The sequence below is a fragment of the Schistocerca gregaria genome, chromosome 2, assembly GCF_023897955.1.
Source record: "Schistocerca gregaria isolate iqSchGreg1 chromosome 2, iqSchGreg1.2, whole genome shotgun sequence".
Classification (NCBI taxonomy): domain Eukaryota; kingdom Metazoa; phylum Arthropoda; class Insecta; order Orthoptera; family Acrididae; genus Schistocerca; species Schistocerca gregaria.
Window position 1 is genome coordinate 390,925,087 of NC_064921.1, and position 16,703 is coordinate 390,941,789.

A 16,703-nucleotide genomic window follows, 5' to 3' on the forward strand; every position below is an offset into this window, starting at 1 on the left:
GAGAGAGAGAGAGAGAGAGAGAGAGAGAGAGACAGACACTGTATGGGAGTTTCCTAGATCTTATAAGCGCTAAATCCAAAAGAATTTATGGTATTCTTTTTTGTTGTGCATATCTGTGACTCGTGTCCTCCTCCATGTGTTGTGGTTAAAGTACATTTATGGCATCGGTGGCTCTTCAGCTGCATGCTGTTTCTGTTGGCCAATTGGGTAACAGTATACATTAGTCACTGAAAATCTGCAGGAGATACGAATTGATTACATTTGTTTTCAACATGGACAGTGTGAAACTGATGATTTTTCATCTGTCTGTTATGGATTATAAAGTTGGTTACTGGTTTTCGCATGCATTTATTGGGGTTTGGCAGGATTTCTCAGGATATTGTTTCATAATTTCAATGTTATAGTTTTATTGTGAGTTGGTGAAGCCAACAAGTGTGAATGGAGGAAAACTGGCTGTGGCAGTGGACTAAATTTGTAGCATAGCTTGATCATCATTTTGAAACCTTGCATTTTTAAAATGTCCCAATCCCAAGGTTGTTGCCAGACAGGAAACTAAGTTTTTTAGTTTAAATTTTATGGAATATTTTTTGTTATGTTATGAAAATGTACTGCACAATATATTCCAGCTACGTTTATATCTATACTTTGCAAACCAATGTGAGATGCATGGCAGGGGGTATGTCCCCCTATACCAGTTATTAGGGTGTTTTCCCGTTCCATTCATGTATGGAACATAGGAAGAATGATCGTTTGAATGTCTCTGTGCATGCTGTAATTATTCAGATCTTTCTCTCACAATCCTTGTGTGTGTGTGTGTGTGTGTGTGTGTGTGTGTGTGTGTGTGTGTGTGTGTGTGTGTGTGTTACATAGGGGATTGTTGTATATTCTTAGAATCATCATTTAAAGCCGGATCTTGAAACTTTCTTTAACAGACTTTCTGGCGTGAGTTTACATCTCTCTTCCAGAGTCTTCCAATTCAGTTCCTTCAGTATCTCTGTGACACCCCCTCACACAGCTGAAGCAGATCTGTGACTGTGATGCCCTTCTCTGTATATATTCAGTATCCCCTATTAGTCCTCTTTGCTACGGGTCCCACACACATCAGCAGTATTCTAGAACTGTTTGCACAAGTGATTTGTAAGCAATCTGCTGTGTAGACTGATTGCACTTCCCCACTATTATACCAATAAACTGCTTTACCTGTGACTGAGTATATGTGATCATTCCATTTCACATCTCTGCAAAGTGTTATACCCAGGTATTTGTATGAGTTGGCCAAGTCCTACAGTGATTGTTGATCGATATTAAAGTAATAAGGTACTATGCTTTATTTATTTATTTTGGATCGCACAATTTTACATTTCTAAACATTTAAAGCAAGTTGCCAATCTTTGCACAACTTTGAAATCTTATCAATATCTGACTGAATATTTATGCTGCTTCTTTCAGATAGCACTTCATTTTAGATAACTATATCATCTGCAAAAAATCTGAGTTTACTAATAATATTGTCTGCAAGGTCGTTAATGTACAACATGAACAGTAAAGGTCCCAGCACACTTCCCTGGGGCACACCTGAAGTTACTTCCATGTCTAATGATGACTCTCCATCCAAGATAACATGCTGCAACCTACCTACCAAAAATTCGTCAGTTCAGCTATCACATAATTTAATACACTCCACATCTTTTTGACTACAGGTATTGAACACGTCCCTCATTGTTTCCATCATACTATCTAATCGTCGTACTGATCATTTGTCATGTTTATTGCCCATGATAAGCACTCACTGTTGCCAACTGCAACACACAACACAAAAGTCGCTAACATCATTAGTGCGCTTTTACTGTGCTGAGTAGCAATCTATACTTTCCATATTGTTGTTAAATACAATGAGAGGGATTTCCGAATGTGCATAGAGAGAACTTATCTTTTTGGTTAACTGTAACTGTGTAAAAAAAGTTCTGTTTTATGGTTATCATGATTAAAAAAGAGTGCATTGGTTGTATGTAGGGATCCCAGTCTCCAGTCATTTGCTGCCAATGAAACTTTAATTAAAAATAGTCCGAAAACCACATTTTACTTTTAAGTGCACATAAGTATTGTTGAAACTTCTGAAAGACATTGAAACGTCTGAAAGACATGATTGAAGGAAATAAAATGGAAGGATACAGTAATGATATTTTTATTGCATAGTCAAAATTGCGCTCTGATCACATCATTGTAGTTGGAAATTTTTCTACCCAAGTGATAATGGTAAATATTATGCCCTAAGAACTAAGTTACATCCATTTCACTTTTAATGATAGAGATTGACGTGTGAAATACCTTGCATTACTGGTAAATATTTATACTTGAGGCAGAACGTAATGAGTGTTACGAGAATTCAATAAAAAAAAATTTCCTCAGACAGGTATCTGTAAAAATAATAATGAAGCACTATTGATTTGTAATTATCTGCATTTTCTTTGTATTGGCTGTCATATGTTATTGCACCACTGGTAATGTCAGTTACCACAGGTCAGATGGTGAATGAATTGTCTGTTTTGTAGGTTACTTGTTCTCAATACAATTAAATTAAAAAATATTTAAAGAGTGAACTACATCATTTAGCATGAGAATTACTTTGGTACATATTTAAGCAGAAGAAAATGTTGTAAATTTATTATTCCAGCAGCATAATGCAAAAAATATTCTTTTTTATATATTTAACACACATGTGCAAAGTTCAGATAAGCTCATGTCGTGAGAGCTGCAGATAAGATTTTACTAGGTGGAGATCAGTCACTTTGCTCCTGATACAGTACTGCCCCAGAGCGAATACTACATGAAAAATTCTGGACCTTTAATTTGGTGCACATTTCAAAATATGATTCAACCATTGTGATGTAGGTTTATCATGATTGAGAGGCATTATTTTTATCATGTGCAAAGTCAGTTGTTTAAGTAAGACAGCAGTTAATCAGCAGTCTTTCTGTTGTTAATAATTATGCTGTAAATACGGTTCTTAGGTGAGACATTGGATGTTGTGAAATTTCCACGTTATTTTATCAATGCAACTGATTGTCATCCTCATGTGTGGCGAACACACTGCTGAGGTTGTGACCAATGCCTCCTAGTTATGGCAGTCTGAGAAAAAGCTGCACAGGCTTACGTGCATCAGATTCTGTGACAAAGATTAAGCAACAGCTTCGATACATGTGCAGAGGCTGTCAGTCATACTGTGTGCTGCAGTCAGGACCCCAATGCCCTCTGTCGGGAGTGGCCTACAATGTGTGTGTGTCCACCATCCATGCTATTGCCATCTGCAAATGTATGTAGCTACCACAGTGTCATCCTTTGCATGACCAACAGTTCCCCTTTGTAGTTGCTGTGATTTTAAGAAGGCTGGCAATGGATCTCACACTGTGCTGAGTTGGTATCCTGTGTGCCCATTGAGTGAATTAGTGGAGTTGTAAATTTCCACTGCTTCTTTAATAATGCTGTCCCACTATGAAGATATAAATAAGAGAGTTTTGGTGTTTCTGTATTCCATACTATATCCTGTACCGAGACAATGCTCAGCCACTGCAGATTTCTCTGCCTGGTCCAAAGTGTATATCGTCGATTTCAATGCATCTGTCTTCCACAGTGCACCAAGTTTATCCAGTGTATGACATCCTGCAGCTACATGGAATCCTATAGTCATGAGGCCCTAATCTGTCACTGAGCCTAACAGCTCAGAGTTTCATTGTTGCAGGTAAAACACATTTAATTTTGTTTTTAAAATAATACTCTGATGATTGAGGAAACACCATTGAGATATGGCAAGATGACCATTCACCTTTGTTCATTTTCTTCTAGCTCCTCACTTTGTCTAACACGCACTAGGCATAAGGCACAGTGGATCTCCCATATAGGATATCCATTCTCTAAAAATACATTGTGGAGATAAGCTGTCTGAATCTAATATGGCTCGGGCAGTCCTAAGTGTGGCAGTTCACTGTGCAGGTTGGCAACAGCTGTTGGCCTGTGAGTACAAGTCCGTGTGTGCAGGTCTACAGCAATACAGCTTACCCCAAGGTGCCATCCTCTTTTCACCACACCAATACATCCAGGAACAGTAGTTTGCTGTTTTCTCCATGTCCACTGTGAACTTGATGTTAGAGTGAAGAGAACTTAGGTGCTGCAAAAATTGTGCCTTAGAGCCAGAATACATTGGTCTGGAGAGGATTCCAGTTGCGTTTCCTTTAGCCGCTGATGATGTCACAATATTAGGATCTTCATGTCGAGATCAAAGTGCTGACCTCCTTTACTGTCTACGATCACACAATGAGTGCAAATAATAGTCTTTTGATGTACACTTGTTGCAGATGGTTTTCTTGCACATATTTCACTTTACAAATGATCTGTTTCCTTCACAGTTAGACTTTACAAGGCAACATATTCACTTTTATTGTCCCTTAGGAATGTCTTCAGATGTGGTTGATGTACGAGACATCCTGTTAGGTGCGTACTTCTCAGCAAGCTCCTCCCCCAGCTGCAGTATTAAGTCTGTGTTTCAACTTTTTCTCATTTATAGCATTGTGCAATACCCAGGCATTTATCCCAGCCAAATCCAACAAGCTGTAAAATGATGTGTGAACGGGCCAATGATGGTGCTTCGACAGTCTGTGAGCTGTTTGGTCCACCATGTCCACTCCACATTTAGAGTCATTATGAAATTTAACTGCATGTCACTTATTTTTCAAACCATCTTCAATTTTATATAAGGAGCATAGTGCCAAGAATCAGGATATTTTTGTTGTTATTTCGCTGTTAAACTGTCAGTGTGGTATCATTCTTCTTCAACACTGATGTGCTGTATAACACTTCTTTTGTGTTCTTGGTAGAGCTTGGAATTTCCTTGTCAGAATGATTTATGATGCCCACTAGACGTGTAGCATTTGCTTTTGAGGTTACAGAGAGAGCCAAGGAGGTGAAAAAATTGTCACAGGTGACATATCTTCCTTTATTGAGGTAAGATTGCATCAATTTTTCTACGACAAAATCTGCCTACAGTTATCCTTTCCTGGATAAGGGAAAACATTCACAATACATTTGGAGTCTCTATCTACTGCCATCCAATAGTTGTGCCCATATTTGTCCGATTTTGAGGCCATGAACTGTGTGAATCTGCAATGGCACTTTGACGGAAGAAGCTGTTCATTGATTGTTATATATGGACCCGGTTTGTAGCTACATTGTGCATTCGCATACCAGATTTTTGATACCAAAGCAGACTTGTCTTCTTTCAGTTCTGATCTTGTGGATCTAGCGTCAAATCTGAGATAACACATTATCTCTCTGAATCTGTCACGAGCCATTGTTGACTTGACAAAATTATTTCGCCACTTCATTGACCACGATGTTATAAGCATTTTGCTCCTATAGCACCACAGATGTACAATATAGCTATAAAAGCTTCACTGTTCATAGTCCACTCATTTGACCCCTGCACTGTAGCAGTTCTCATTATGGTTTTATTTATTTATTTATTTATTCCATACGGAGATGGTCCTGTGTGGTCTTTAAAAACATTCTGTTGTCCATATGTGCCAGCTAAACAGTCACCTATAACTCCCACTTTCCAGGTTGTTCCATTTGGTTCTACAATATTCTACCTGAAGTCCACAGCCTCAGTCATTTCATTGTTCACTCTTCCCACAGCCACAAGTTGACCTATCCTTTTTGGCAGCTGTTCCTGTAACAGTAGTTATTAGTATTACAATACATATGTGTATTCAATATTTTGTGGAATATTAGAACAAAAAACACACCTTCATAAGTGCATTGTAAGACACGTAAAAACTCAATAAATCAACGACATATAGCCATATGTGTTGTAATTGAAATCTCTGTCTATGCAGCACATCCATAAACAATAATGATTATAAAAACAAACAAACATGTACTCCTCCCTCATCAATATTCAGTAGAACATCCTGATGAGTAACATCATCTGATGAAAAATCTGTAACTACAGGTGGTGGAGTTTCTTCCTTAGATGGAGGCTCCAGTAGCTAGCCCTCAGATGCACAATCCAAAATCTCATTTAAGGCATTTATAATGCCCTATTCTGTTCATAGAAATTTGGCCCTAATAAGTTTGTATGATGCAAAGAATGCATTACTAAAACCGAATTTAATGAAATAAAGCACTGACTGCGCAGAACTTGCATACACGGTCAGATGCGTTTCAACGTGCTCTCCCTCCTCACTTTCCGCAAAAAAAAAGAGCAATGTTGTCTGGCAATGAGATAAAAGGGAGTTTTGCCATTGTTGACCACACATTTTAACAATAAGCAGGAAGCTACATGTTGTTGTTGTGGTCTTCAGTCCTGAGACTGGTTTGATGCAGCTCTCCATGCTACCCTATCCTCTGCAAGCTTCTTCATCTCCCAGTACCTACTGCAACCTACATCCTTCTGAATCTGCTTAGTGTATTCATCTCTTGGTCTCCCTCTATGATTTTTACCATTCACGCTGCCCTCCAATACTAAATTGGTGATCCCTTGATGCCTCAGAACATGTCCTACCAACCGATCCCTTCTTCTGGTCAAGTTGTGCCACAAACTTCTCTTCTCCCCAATCCTATCCAATACTTCCTCATTAGTTATGTGATCTACCCATCTAATCTTCAGCATTCTTCTATAGCACCACATTTTGAAAGCTTCTATTCTTTTCTTGTCCAAACTATTTATCGTCCATGTTTCACTTCCATACATGGCTACACTCCATACAAATACTTTCAGAAATGACTTCCTGACACTTAAATCTATACTCGATGTTAACAAATTTCTCTTCTTCAGAAACACTTTCTTTGCCATTGCCAGTCTAGATTTTATATCCTCTCTACTTCAACCATCATCAGTTATTTTGCTCCCCAAATAGCAAAACTCCTTTACTACTTTAAGTATCTCATTTCGTAATCTAATTCCCGCAGCATCACCAGACTTAATTCGACTGCATTCCATTATCCTCGTTTCACTTTTGTTGATGTTCATCTTATACCCTCCTTTCAAGACAATGTCCATTCTGTTCAACTGCTCTTCCAATCCTTTGCTGTCTCTGACAGAATTACAATGTCATCGGCGAACCTCCAAGTTTTTATTTCTTCTCCATGGATTTTAATACCTACTCCAAATTTTTCTTTTGTTTTCTTTACTGCTTGCTCAGTATACAGATTGAATAACATCAAGGCGAGGCTACAACCCTGTCTCACTCCCTTCCCAACCACTGCTTACCTTTCATATCCCTCGACCCTTATAACTGCCATCTGGTTTCTGTACAAATTGTAAATAGCTTTTCGCTCCCTGTATTTTACCCCTGCCACTTCCAGAATTTGAAAGAGAGTATTCCAATCAACATTGTCAAAAGCTTTCTCTAAGTCTACAAATGCTAGAAACGTAGGTTTGACTTTCCTTAATCTTTCTTCTAAGATAAATCGTAAGGCCAGTATTGTCTCACGTGTTCCAACATTTCTACGGAATCCAAACTGATCTTCCCCGAGGTCGGCTTCTACTAGTTTTTCATTTGTCTGTAAAGAATTCGTGTTAGTATTTTATTAAACTGATTGTTCGGAAATTTTCACATTTGTCAACACCTGCTTTCTTTGGGATTGGAATTATTATATTCTTATTGAAGTCTGAGGGTATTTCACCTATCTCATACATCTTGCTCACCAGATGGTAGAGTTTTCTCAGGACTGGCTCTCCCAAGGCCGTCAGTAATTCTCCTAATGGAATGTTGTCTACTCCCGGGGCCTTGTTTTGATTCAGGTCTTTCAGTGCTCTGTCAAACTCTTCACACAGTGTCATATCTCCCATTTCATCTTCATCTGCATCCTCTTCCATTTCCATAATATTGTCCTCAAGTACATCGCCCTTGTATAGACGCTCTATATACTCCTTCCACCTTTCTGCTTTCCCTTCTTTGCTTAGAACTGGGTATCCATCTGAGCTCTTGATGTTCATACAAGTGGTTCTCTTATCTCCAAAGGTCTCTTTAATTTTCCTGTAGGCAGTATCTGTCTTACCCCTAGTGAGATAAGCCTCTACATCCTTACATTTGTCCTCTAGCCATCCCTGCTTAGCCATTTTGCACTTCCTGTCGATCTCATTTTTGAGACGTTTGTATTCCTTTTTACCTGCTTCATTTACTGTATTTTTGTATTTTCTCCTTTCATCAGTTAAATTCAGTATCTCTTCTGTTACCCAAGCATTTCTATTAACCCTCGTCTTTTTACCTACTTGATCCTCTGCTGCCTTCACTACTTCATCCCTCAAAGCTACCCATTCTTCTTCTACGGTATTTCTTTCTCCCATTCCTGTCATTTGTTCCCTTATGCTCTACCTGAAACTCTGTACAACCTCTAGTTTAGTCAGTTTATCCAGGTCCGATCTCCTTAAATTGCCACCTTTTTGCAGTTTCTTCAGTTTTAATTTATAGGTCATAACCAATAGATTGTGGTCAGAGTCCACATCTGCCCCTGGAAATGTCTTACAATTTAAAACCTGGTTCCTAAATCTCTGTCTTGCCATTATATAATCTATCTGATACCTTTTAGTATCTCCAGGGCTCTTCCATGTATACAGCCTTCTTTCATGATTCTTAAACCAAGTGTCAGCTATGATTAAGTTGTGCTCTGTGCAAAATTCTACCAGATGGCTTCCTGTTTCATTTCTTAGCCCCTTTTCCATATTCACCTACTACGTTTCCTTCTCTCCCTTTTCCTACTCTCGAATTCCAGTCACCCATGACTATTAAATTTTCGTCTCCCTTCTCTATCTGAATAATTTCTAGTTGGCATATAAACTTGTACTACTGTAGTAGGTGTGGGCTTCATATCTATCTTGGCCATAATAATGCGTTCACTCTTCTGGTTGTAGTAGCTTACCCGCACTCCTATTTTTTAATTCATTATTAAACCTGCTCCTGCATTACCCCTATTTGCTTTTGTATTTATAACCCTGTATTCACCTGACCAAAAGTCTGGTTCCTCCTTCCACCGAACTTCACTAATTTGTACTATATCTAACTTTAACTTATCCTTTTCCCTTTTTTAATTTTCTAACCTACCTGCCTGATTAAGGGATCTGACATTCCACGCTCCGATCCGTAGAACCCCAGTTTTCTTTCTCCCGATAGCGACGTCCTCTTGAGTAGTCCCCGCCCGGAGATCCGAATGGGGGGGACTATTTTACCTCCGGAATATTTTACCCAAGAGGACGCCATCATCATTTAACCATACAGTAAAGGTGCATGCCGTTGGGAAAAATTACGGCTGTAGTTTCCCCTTGATTTCAGCCGTTTGCAGTACCAGCACAGCAAGGCTGTTTTGGTTATTGTTACAAGGCCAGATCAGTCAATCATCCAGACTGTTGCCCTTGCAACTGCTGAAAAGGCTGCTGCCCCTCTTCAGGAAACACACATTTGTCTGGCCTCTCAACAAATACCCCTCCATTGTGGTTGCACCTACGGTACGGCTGTCTGTATCGCTGAGGCACACAAGCCTCCCCACCAATGGCAAGGTCCATGGTTTATGGGGGGAAGCTACATGAAAAATGTAATTGTTATAGTGGCCGCAGCTGAGGGGTCAGAACTGTCCCATCTGCGGTTCTATGTGAATATTCGTATTTATCTTTTAAGGTTCCCCATAAAATGTAAAATTGAGTATAACTGCTGCTAATAACCTTATTTCATAAAAAGTCAAAGAAACTCGGCACTCTAGGCAACAATGCAAAAGAGTGACAAAAGACAGAATTACGAAGTGAGTCACGAGTGATCCAACCACGGTTCTAGCATTAATACAGCCAGTGGATCAGGGTGTTATTGCTGCCATGAAGAAAATTTAGAGAGGAAGTCTGCTACGGAAACTTATTCAGTGTTTATATGACCCGGGACAACTGGGAAACATGAGAAAAACCTGGGAGGTTTTTCATCCCGGTAATACATGTGAATTTTTTAGGATTCCCAGAATTTTTCATTATTTTAAGTTTCAGTTGAATTACTATAATTTTGGCTGGTAAGAACTGATACTCTAACAAAGAATTTGACTTTATCCCACTGCTGCAGAATTATACTGCAGCAGTAAGACATAAATGAGAGAATAACATGAAAATAAAACTTTAGTTGCAAAGAACGTGTGCTCTTTACAACAACAAAACACAGTGCACACACTGTCTGTGCAAACTAAGAGTTGACACTTGGTCCAGTGACTGACGAGAGTGACCATAAATACAAAACACCTTTGGGTTGTTCCCAGTGGCCTCTGGTGCTGAGTCTCAACTTAGTTTGCACAAACAGCCCAAGTGTCTGTCAACAGCAAAATATGTGCAAGGTTGAAGGACAAAGACTTTGTGATACTATATACAACAAACTACATTGATGATCATGACGTCACAACTGTTTACTTTTCTAACAGGTCACAGGAAAATATTGCAGATTGTGCTCTGATAAGTGTCTGAATTCAAAGTTCACTGCAAGGCCACTTGGAGCGCTACTAAGGTCTCTGTTTCTGTATTGTAGCATGAGCATCGCACTTCTTGTGAACTCATATTTATACTTTTGTAATACCAAAATAATCAGTGTAAGTAGTCGTGCATTAAAGATATTTCCAAGCTGTGTTGTTTTTTGCTGGGAGTGCTGGGAAGTTATACACCAGTGTATAAAACCTTTGCCATTCAAAGGATTGATACATTTTACAGCTCTGAGGGGAACAATATGGTCACTTAACACACAAAAAAATTATACTTTAACACAGGATATAGTGTAATGTCCTCCAGAAAAAGTGCATTTTCATCCTGAAGAGTATGTTTTTAACAGGGAAATCTGGGGAAAACCTGAGAATTTGTTTTCTTGTCCTTGTGTACACCCTGTCATTGGTGAGAGTAGCAGTGTTCAAACATTTTGGACACAATTAACTGTACTAGATGCAATTTGTCCGCAGCTCGTGGTCTCGCGGTAGCGTTCTCGCTTCCCGAGCACGGGGTCCCGGGTTCGATTCCCGGCGGGGTCAGGGATTTTTCACCTGCCTCGTGATGACTGGGTGTTTGTGTCGTCTTCATCATCATCATCAATCATCCCCATTACGGTCGGAGGAAGGCAATGGCAAACCACCTCCACTAGGACCTTGCCTAGTATGGCGGCGCGGGTCTCCCGCGTCGCTCCCCTACGCTCGGTAAACGGAGTATGGGACTCATCATCATCATCATCAGATGCAATTTATTAAGTGTCAAAGGCGAAAAGTGGAAGTATTAGCTAAAACAATCAACCATAACCAAGTTGTGGAAGAACATTAACCCTAAAATTGATGAAATCAGTTATTCCATCAATGAAGAAGACTGTTTCTTAATAACGTTAGCTGCAGTTTTGAAATGTATTCCAGTGTGTGACACTGTTGACAAAGAAAATATTGCTGAATGGTTTGACATCAACCACACGGAACCAGACCATGAGGTGTTGCATTGGGTGTGGAGTATTTTTAATATTTTGGAAGACAAATGACAATATGTAAGTTGTCATAAAAAAGTTTCAGTTCTGACACTGTTAAAAACTTGCACCATATTGGCTTTTTAATCATTTTACAGAAAGAAAAAAATGTAACTACACCCCCCCCCCCTCCCACACACCCCACCCTCCCTCTAGGTATGAGTGCCCTTGCTGACTTTCACTATATTTAACTGAGACTTTGTTTTTCCCTTTTCATATTTTATAGCCTTCCTCACACTTTGACTTCCAATATTCCACTACCTGACTCATGGAATGACAACCTTTTTTGCTTAAGCAATCTAATTCTCATTGTTACCTTCCTTTTAGCAAGCTGTGCCTGGAGATACGAATACGAGACTGAACCAGAATATTTTTTTCAGTGGAGAGATCATCATGATTTTTTTTTTTTCAGTTACAGACAACATGACATTTGGACACACATTGTGTCTTTTACGCTGTGGTTTCCATTGCCTTTTGCCTCCTCAAACCACAGGTTACTGCTGATTCTTCCTCCTTTTACAGGCAGTTGTCCACTTTAAATGCAAGACAGTGTCCTGAACAACTGTTCACTCCTCTGCTCTCTTTGCAAGGACTTTGGCAGAAAAAAGGTGACTCTTTGTGCTGAAAGTCATTGATTGCCACTGCTGATGACTTTTATCCAAAATTTAAGATGCAGCTGGTATCGAACCTGTGGCCCAGGATGTTTTGATTTGTGGCCAAAGACATGGTGTGAGAAGTAAAGTATAGTCATTGCTTATGGCAGAATAGTCCATATACTAAAATGTCAAATCTTACTGATGAAGCAAACTTCCAGAAATGCACAGTTCTTAGTAAAAGCAGTGTGAAAGTGAAATTTAGTTTCCAAACAATTGTTGTGGTGAAAACAATGACAGAGAGAGAATTTTTGAACTAGATTCAATGATTACTTACTCATTAAGTATCAACCAAAGGTGAAACTTCCTGGCAGATTAAAACTGTCTATCGGACCAAGACTCGAACTTGAGACTTGGTCCGGCACACAGTCTCCGCTGCAGAGTGAAAATCTCATTCTGGAAACAAAGGTGCATTAGTTTTTGTTTGTCAGGCACTTCATTTACTACCAGACACATTAGTTTTAAAATGCAGTCCCTGAGGCAGTTACGAATTCATCAGGTGAGTCACTAATTATGATAGTTAAAACAGTTTTTGGCAGACTATAAAAATGTTGTGATGGCAAATAGAACTGCCTTTAAGCTATCTGTTCACTCATTCCTTGACTCTGTGGCATATTTCCTGACGTACTTAAATACGTTGTAGTAACACACTTGCATAAAACTGGAGGTAAGAAGACCACCATTAATTGCAGACCCATTTCAGTTCTTACAGTTTTTTTGCCAAATTCTCGTAAGAACATAGGCTGTTATAAAATATTAACTAAGTCTTCTCTTAACTGCTTCTCAGTTTAACTATTATGCTGGATTCTCCACATAAAATGATATAAAAGACCTCATAAATGTGGTTCGGGAAAGGCTCAACAAGGAAAGCTATCCTGACAGTATGACACCACAAAATTCCATTTGGAAAACAGCGTTGGTCAGCATTAATGACATACATCTTGCATGGGTGGATTATTACATTCATAACAGAAATCAATGTCACTTTGACGGATTGTGCAACAGGAATTAAACTAATTTTGGATTGGAGGATCATTACATCCAGGATCTCACAAGGATCCATACTGAATCTGCTCTAATTCCTAACATATATAAATCATCTACCAGTGACTTTAAAGGATGGTAAAAAAAAAAAAAAAACTTTGATGTTTGCTTATGATGCCAGCATATTAAGCAAAGGTCGAAGCTCAAATCTGAGAAACAACACACATATTTTCTGGAATGGTCAAAATTTGCCCACAGCAAATATTTTGAGCTGTAATCTCACATATTCAGTTTGACAAGCAAAAGTAACCTGCTGGCTCAAGAAGTAGATATTAATGGTCATACACTGGACGGAAAATTCCTTCAGGGGCCAATCGGATAACAAGTTAAAATGGAAAACTGATCAAATTGAGAAGTGCAGATAAGCATGTTTTCCTCTTAGCAGTATATCTCATTGTGTTGACCCAAGGACAAGTGTGTTTTCTTATTTTGCATATCTTCAGTCCCTGTTGTCACATGGATTATCTGTTCTAGCAGTGTACCGAAAGTAAATAATGTATTCCCGCAGCAGAAGTGAGCAGTAAGAATATTGTGTAAAATAGATAGCAGTACATCTTGCAAAGGCCCTTGAAGGATGCTAAACGTTCACACTCACTAACAAATAAATTTGCTGCTTAATGACTTTTGGCAGATTCATTGGAAGTTCAGTTTGTACAGTCACTATAAAGGACACACAAATATTTTCAAACATGGAAAATCCTGGATGGAATGTAACAATATTATGAAAAGGAAAGTTGGAAAGCTGTCGCTCACCAAATAGCGGAAAAGCTGAGTCGTAGATAGGCACAACAAAAAGACTGTCGCAAATAAAGCTTTCAGTCCATAAGGCCTTAGTCCCTCTCTCACTCACTCTAGGATCCAGAGTGGAGCTAGTTACGCTGGTCTAAAGAATTTAAATGAGGTGTCATTGGACGAAAACCTAGAAACTGTGAATTCTTAACAGTTATAAAAAAATTAAAAATAAATGTGCTGCTTCAGTTAGTGCTCTACTGCAACATTACAAGAAATGTAATAATGTACTATAAACAGGTCTGTGACATTACAAATGTAAAAAAGTACTTTCTTTGAAAAAAACCCGTGTAAGAAAATAAATGTTAAGCTTCTAATGGAAGACAAAGAGTGGCTGTTTACTAGAAATGGGGAAGCACCAAGTTCTGTTTAGGAGACAATTTGACCAGCCCTTGTCACAAGTGATAAAATTTTTTTACCATCTAGTGAAGTCATCAGATGAAAACAAATTACAAGATCATTTAAGCAAGATACCTACTTGCTGTGGCATTTTGAACCTGAACAGTGAAATGTGTGAGGTCATTCACATTAGTACTAAAAAAATGTTAAATTTCAGTTACACAACAAATAACACAAATTTAAAGGTTGTTGATAAATATTTATGGATTACAATTACACACTGGTTAAATTGGATCCATAATATAGACAATGTTGTGAAGAAGGGTAACCAAAGACTGTTTTATTGTCAGAACGCACAGAAAGTGCAACAAACCAGCTAAAGAGACTGCCTACATTACACTTTTTCACTGTCTTCTGGAGTATCATGGTTCATTATGGGATCCTTACCAGATAGGTTTTATATAGGACATTGTCAAGTTTCAAAGAATGGGAGATTGTTTGTATTATCACCAAACAGGAAATAGATGTCATGGCTGTGTTAAGCAAGTATGGTTTGTTAACCATTACAAGAAAGGAGTTTTTAGTTGCAGTGAGATTTTTCACAAAATTACAGTAACAAACTTCTTCTCCAAAAGGTAAAACATTTTGACTCCAGCCTACATAGAGTGCAGTGACTGTTGTGATAAGATAAATCTCAGCTCACACAGAAATATATAGGTGTTTGTTTCTCAGATGTGCTATTTGAAAGTGGAACCATAGAGCGAGTGTCTGAAACTGCAAAACATGTAAGTGTGAATTGCAGAGTAATATGTAGATGTTCCAAAACAGCAGTTTTCCTCCTAAATTATTAGGCTACATTTAGACAATATGAACACAGTAATATTAAGCAGTGTGTGGTAGTTAGTAACTGATACAGTATATGCATTAACATATTTGTAGACGCATTTCACATTCAAGAAAGTTTACAGCTTGATGGGATCTAAGGAACACAATGAATGAGTGAATAAATACTGTATCTCTCTTAATTTGTTATTGTAAGTAAAGCTCTTAAAAGAAAATGTGATTTTCATGTTGGAGCTTAACGTGGAAACAAATGAATAGTTTGTAATTGACGGTTCCGTTATGACACAATATTTAATACATGAAATTTTTACAAACATTGTAAGCTGGGAAAAATGAGCAGAATTGAAGTGAATTTGATATAATCTAGAATTAGGATAATACTTAGCACTATGCAAATAAGGTGATGTCTTTGCTACCATGACATACATTAAAAGTACTAGATACTGGTGTTCTGAAAAAGTAATTTAAACATTGCATTACATAGTCCGAATTTTTATGAAAACACTGTGAAACTAATAGCAGGGGTTAAAATGATAATTAGGTGAAGTAATTACTTGTCAGTACTGGAACAACAAAAGCAAATTTCATTATGAGTAAAAATATTCATAAAGTCCATTTCAGGTTTTCTGTAAACTTTCTGTATTTGTAATAGTATTTAAAGAATCATATTTTGCATATTTTTCCCTGTGAATTTCGCATCATTGTGATTTATTTTGAGTAAATAACTTTATTTGTGAAGGCAGTAGTGAACTCTATTCCTAATTCTTTTCCAGATTACAGACATATGTGGAGTTGGAAGAAGTAATTATTTGGAGCGCCGACAGTTCTACTGGACACTGAAGCTTATTGCCGCATTCCAGGCAGGGTTACCAATTCGTCCAGAATTATTTCAAACTAACTTAGATGTACCTTTACCTCGCTTCACAAGAAACAACAGCATGGGTGAGGTTTATACATTCATTCTCTCTCTCTCTCTCTCTCTCTCTCTCTCTCTCTCTCTCTCTCTCCCCCTCTCTCTCTCTCCTCGCTTCATTGAACCACCCTCATTCCCTTCCTCCCCATCTCTTGCCTGTGTGTGGAAATCAGTTTGTAAATGGTGATTAATTGTTCAGTAATTTAACTGTGGAGATTTGTATTAGATACATAATTATAAAAGTACTATTAATGAGGTCTGTAATATCTGTTTCTACTTAGTGATTTTTTTCTACAAATATTATTTGTAGTTGGAACTGAAGTTTCAGTTGAAAATATTCTTCAATAATATTTTTGTACCTTTTTTTCATAGAGAAGTGGGAGAGATGCCATGTTAATCAGAGTGCAGGCAGCCCTGACTTAATACAGCTCAGTGACACTGATAGAAGTCTGAATCAGGTTAGTGAGATAGCCTGGTGTCATATTACTGTCTGTGTTGTCAGCATAACATTTGTGTGGAAAACAGGCACTTCAGAGTTGTTTTATAATACAATGTGTTAACATTACACAAAAAATGTTCTATTGTATTTCTCTGTGCATTATTTGCACCTTT

At 38.2% G+C, this 16,703-nt stretch overlaps 1 protein-coding gene across 2 annotated transcripts in view; it reads left to right on the forward strand.

The window, feature by feature from the left end:
• The window catches only part of LOC126321511 (ralBP1-associated Eps domain-containing protein 2), a 118,474-nt gene that overhangs the window by 7,907 nt on the left and 93,864 nt on the right, over positions 1–16,703 (forward strand). For both annotated transcript variants that reach the window (XM_049994190.1, XM_049994191.1), the window contains exons 2-3: positions 15,952–16,120; positions 16,464–16,549. In XM_049994190.1, the coding sequence (XP_049850147.1) occupies positions 15,952–16,120; positions 16,464–16,549 (255 nt within the window). The remainder of the gene's footprint in view (positions 1–15,951; positions 16,121–16,463; positions 16,550–16,703) is intronic.